The sequence below is a fragment of the Zerene cesonia genome, chromosome 2 (genome assembly GCF_012273895.1).
Source record: "Zerene cesonia ecotype Mississippi chromosome 2, Zerene_cesonia_1.1, whole genome shotgun sequence".
In the NCBI taxonomy this organism is placed as follows: Eukaryota; Metazoa; Arthropoda; class Insecta; order Lepidoptera; family Pieridae; genus Zerene; species Zerene cesonia.
In genome coordinates, this window is record NC_052103.1 from 1782 (window position 1) to 6972 (window position 5191).

Genomic DNA, 5191 nt, shown 5'->3' on the forward strand with positions numbered 1-5191 from the left:
CGTTTAATGATATAAGATATATATATATATAATTGGAATCTCGGAATCGGCTCCAACGATTTTCATGAAATTTATAGAGGGTTTCGGGGGCGATAAATCGATCTAGCAAGGAATATTTTTTAGAAAATGTCATATTCGTGTTTTATCGACTTAAACTTACTTTTTTAACAAATAGGAGGCATTTGAATAGTCCAAATTTTTTATGACTCTTCCTGACATCTATTGGCGAATAATAATACTTAAATATTATTTCCAAAAACACAATTTATAAAAAAAAAACGAGCAAAGCTCGGTCATCCAAGTACTTATATATTATATAGAGTCGGGACAAAAAACTTGCTTATTAGTCTTATGTTTTATTATTTCTGTAGACTTGCGACTGTAATATAGACTGATGTAAATAAAATTTTGTTAGCGTGTGTAGAATTTATGTGTGTGTTGTTAGAAATTTAATTGAAATCATGGAACAAGTCTGTTTCAGTGCACTGTTTTCAATATTGCTTTCCGTCTGGACCTAAGAGTCTTGACTTAATTATTAAAATAGATAAACAAAATCCACGTTTCTATCGTGTTATAACTACGCTTTCGCTGTGCCTAATCTCGAAATCCAGTAGCGTGAATAATTTTAAAATTATATAGTGCATTTTATAAGAACAAAAATGAGAAACCGTAGTGAAGTTCTGAAATTGTAATAAAGACTTTTATCTATCCTTCTATCCTTATATTATAATAATTTTATTAGATCCGCGATGAAAATAATACAAAGGTAGGAATTGTAAGCTATATTTCAGTAATTATAATTAATAATATAAAGTGTGGTGGGAGAGACGGAGCGCCTATTGCTTGTTGGCGACCTCATGCAGCTTCTTCTGTACCTCCTCGGCTTGCTTCACGAAGTCCTCGTACGCCTTCTTGATCTGAGGCTCCAGCTTCTTGTTGGTCTCCTCCATGTTGGCGGCCACTTCCTTGGCGAGCTTCTGGGTTTCCTGCAAACCCCATAGCGTTACAGTTAGAGACATTTCCCAACAACCGAGTGTAAGTGTGGCTTAGAAGAACATATTATAGCATATTACGTCAAGTTGATTAATAGTAATATTAAGTTATAATAAAAATAAAATAAACATAGAAAGTTGCAATAAAAATCCATTCTAGAAATCTAAAATTGAGACCCTGAATCTCTTTAAGAAATAGTCTTGCCAGTAGAAAGCCACATTATTTTTGAGTGTTACGATTTATATTAACTGATCCCGGGCCGACCTTAGTCAACTTCCCTTCCCCTGTAAGTATCTGTTGAAGAGGGCTCGCCCTCGCCTACCTGCACGGTGGTCTGCACGGCGCTGTGCAGCTTGTCGCGCAGCGCGGTGGCCTGCTGCTCCACCTCTGGGTGCGACTGGCGCAGCTCTTGCACGGTGCGCTCGATGTTGTTGCGGGTCGACTCCAGCGCTTCCTTCGCCTTGCCGTTGGCGTCGCTTAACTGAAACGCAAATCCCGAGTTTTACGGCGGTTCGTGGATGGAGAAAAATGTGGATGTTGTGGATGATAGCATGGCCCGCGATGATTCGCTTATAATGTAAAAACGAACATTGTTAGGGTCGACGGGCGGTCGGTAATAATTAAGAAATATTGTATAAAAATGAAGATAAATCAGCGGTTAATCCTATTATCAAAGTTTTCGCCGGCCTCGACCCGCGGGTGAGTGTCGATAAGAGTAACCGGGCGCGCGCAGATAGATAGCGCAGAGCGAAAGGTGACTCACGGCGCTCTGCAGCGACTGCGAGAAGTCGGACAGCTGCTTGAGCACGGAGTCGGAGCCCTCCTTGAGCGCCTTGTTGAACTCCTGCGTGTTCTTGGAGTTGGCGAGCGAGTTGAGCTGCTCGCTGAACGTCTTGCCGAACTCGCTGGCCTGCTTCTGCAGCGTGTCCAGCGGCGACGCGGTCTCGGCCTCGCGCCGCACGAGATGCGCTGAGCACTGAAAATCGAACGTTTCGCTCTAAATTCTACCCCAAAAGAGGTTAATTGAAAAAATTTACTCACTGATTTTAAATTATTTTTAATTGTTGCAATATTTTATAAATGAAATGGGAATAAATTGAGAAAATAATTTTATAATTGAATTGCGGGCTCAAATTAACACAAATTTAACACACGATCAGGATAATGATATGGTGTACAAACTTTTCATTAATATTTTAAAATCTTCAAATTATAAAAATTGTGTTCAAGCAATAACAATCAGAAGAACTCACCAAAGCCACACAGGCAAAGAGTACTAAGAACTTGGCTGCCATTGCAATGTCGGTGCAGATGTGGTGACGAGCTGGGAGTCGGGAGGAGTGTGCAGAGTCGGGCGGCGCGAGGCTATATAAAGCGGGCGCCGGGAGATGCTCGCGGCGGGCGGGGGCGAGGGGGGGCGGCGCGGCTGATAACGGACCTGGAGAAATTTTCCTGAACAACAACGCCCTATGCCCTGTGCCGTGTACACGAAGTAATTAGGTAATGAGCCGAGCTGTTTGTTTGTCGAGGATCCGGCCTCCGCTAATGGCTCAGCGATTCATCTAGTCGCCAATTGTTGCTCGAACATATTAAGTAATTAATGTTGCCAATGGGAAGTAGCGACTTAAAAGATTAAACGTAAGTAAACCTAATTTCAGACATCCCCTATACACGATATCCTGCATAATTTAGACATACTTCCCGATTTACAGATTGCAAATTATTCTATTTATACGAGGTAGGATGTGTGTAATAATGCACCAGAGGGTCTCATTGAACTTTACAGTTTTTTTAACGTTGCATTTTTGTTCCCGCAAAGTTTTTTCTAATTTATACAATATTTAAAGATATAAAAATTAATTATTTCAATGTACCACTCACAAAATTTTTTAACGATCATTTATTAATTTTTATACAGAAAAAAACATAAACCATTGCCTATTTTATATCTTTTTAGGGCTCCGCAGCAACGGCAAAAACCCGAACCCTTATAGATTCGCCATGTCTGTTTGAACGTCTATATTCGGAAACTCTTTACACTACAGAGTAAAACTTGGTAAGTAAGTGTTTTGTGAAGCGACTTTCTGTGTTATTTACAAAAATAAAAAAATATTAAATATGGGTTTGCTTCCCAAACATGGAGCTCAAACAAAGGTATTCACTGTGGAGTGTTTTATGAGTTTCCATAAAAATGTCAGATTTTTAGAACAATTTTTTCTCAAAGTCGATAGTTTGAGAGATAAACCCTTTCAAAGCGATAAAATATGTGTCTGCCCACCTCTAACTAAACCACTAACTAAACTGTTTAACGTTGTTTTAAGCCGTTTAATTTGTTTATAATTTGTATATTGTTATAATTTGTTTCGTCTGCTGCTATTTACTGAGGTTGCTACGGAACCCGTTGCTTGAGACTTCGCACGCCTTAAACTCGGAATAAAACCCATTTCTCCCCTTTTATTTCTATATTATATAATTATACATAAAAACCTTCCTCTTGACCTCACTCTTTGTATTATAAAAAAAACCAACAAAATCTGTTGCATAATTTTAAAGATCTATGCATGCAGACAGACGACTTTGGACGGATTATTTTATAGTTTATACCATGTAATGATACTCGTACATAGTTGACAATACAGAATCGTACCAACAATATATCATGCACTTAATATATTTATTTATCTTTTCATGTAGCAACTACGAACACAATAACACAATAAACAAAATATAGAAAACTTGTTTTTTTGTTTGTGTTTACTGGCTGCTAATGGCATATCTGATATGTATTTTTGGAAAACATTATATTGTTGTTGTTCATAACATAATTTAAATATGAGCCGTTGTGTTACAAACGTTATTTTCTTTGGAGCTATACTTTCAAGGAACAGTTTAATTACAATCTTTTCAGACAAAATATTAGAAACTAACTTAAGTAAAACATGGGACCTCGCGCGCACCCCGCACTGCACTCACACATACACACATTTAGCTCTGTTACAAACAATTTATACTATCTAATGTATAAACAATGAATGATTTAAATAAAAAAAAAATCGTGCAAAAATCGTTTGCAATATTTCATTAAATTAGACATAATATGGATGATTTAATTGTAATTTGCGTTTAAATTAAATGTTACATTTAAAAAGTACTTTGAATACTGGAGACGGCCAATTTGCCATAAAATGAAACATACCTTTATTCTGACAAGAAACCGAGCTGCATTTAAAGATTTGCAGCTCTCGAGTTGAACTCGCTATTTATTTCACATTCAGAGACAACCATTCTGTGGTCAGAACAAACATCGATATCTCTACAAACTCGTTTTCTCTGTCTGTCCCTACGTATGCTTAAATTTTGAAAACTACGCAACGGATTTTGATGGATTTTAATTACATAGATAGGGTGATTCAAGAGGGAGATCTACATAAAGTAGAATAACACCTATTAGACTACTACGAATTTAACGAGTGCGAAACCGCGGGCAAAGGCTATTCAGATAATAAATTGAGTATATTATAATTTTAATAATGAGTGGAGCGTTGTAATCACGGCGTGGTGAGGATGCTCAACTGGCATGTGCAAGAGATGGCAACTCAACTCATAATATTATGTCAAAAATATATAACAAAACTTGCTGCACGCCCCGGCTCCGCCCGGGTTGTAATTTTTCGTAATTAAAATTATTTAAACTATCTTATCTCTCAAGTTGGATCGAACTGCACATGGTGTGCGAATTTTATTATAATCGGTTAAGTGGTTTAGGAGTCCATTGAGGACAAACATTGTGACACGAGATTTGTAATTTGTATATATTAAGATAGTAAAAACACTGTGTTTGTACATTGAAGTATTAAAAAAATAATAATTGGAGGTGGTTTCAAAACAGTAATAAAACACGAATCTAAAAAAATATCTGATTATCTGTTTGTTTACGCGCTAATCTCCGAAAATATTTTACAGATTTGAATAAAAGTTTTTTTTGTTGTTAAGGTGTTAAGTCTGGAAAATAGATATATATATATATATTATTATCAAAGTTTTCGCGCTCGGCGCGCGCGCGTCTACGCGCGCGCGCCGAGCGGTGTGACGTGTCTGTGCGCTTCATTTGTTAAATTGCAAAATGGCGAATACATTAAAATGTAATAGTTGCAATATTGTTATCAATGAGCTTCTTGCGTATGTACAAAACAAGATA

The 5191-nt window shown here is 37.2% G+C and overlaps 1 protein-coding gene across 1 annotated transcript; it reads right to left on the minus strand.

Annotated features, from left to right (window-relative positions):
- Positions 1–767: 767 nt before the first annotated feature.
- Positions 768–2408, minus strand: LOC119834720 (apolipophorin-3-like). The gene is made up of 4 exons (XM_038359190.1): positions 2247–2408; positions 1757–1969; positions 1316–1474; positions 768–986 (listed from the first exon to the last, which is right to left on the minus strand). Exons 1-4 carry the CDS (start codon positions 2286–2288, stop codon positions 837–839), a joined length of 564 nt encoding a protein of 187 aa, XP_038215118.1. The 5' UTR covers positions 2289–2408; the 3' UTR covers positions 768–836.
- Positions 2409–5191: the final 2783 nt, after the last annotated feature.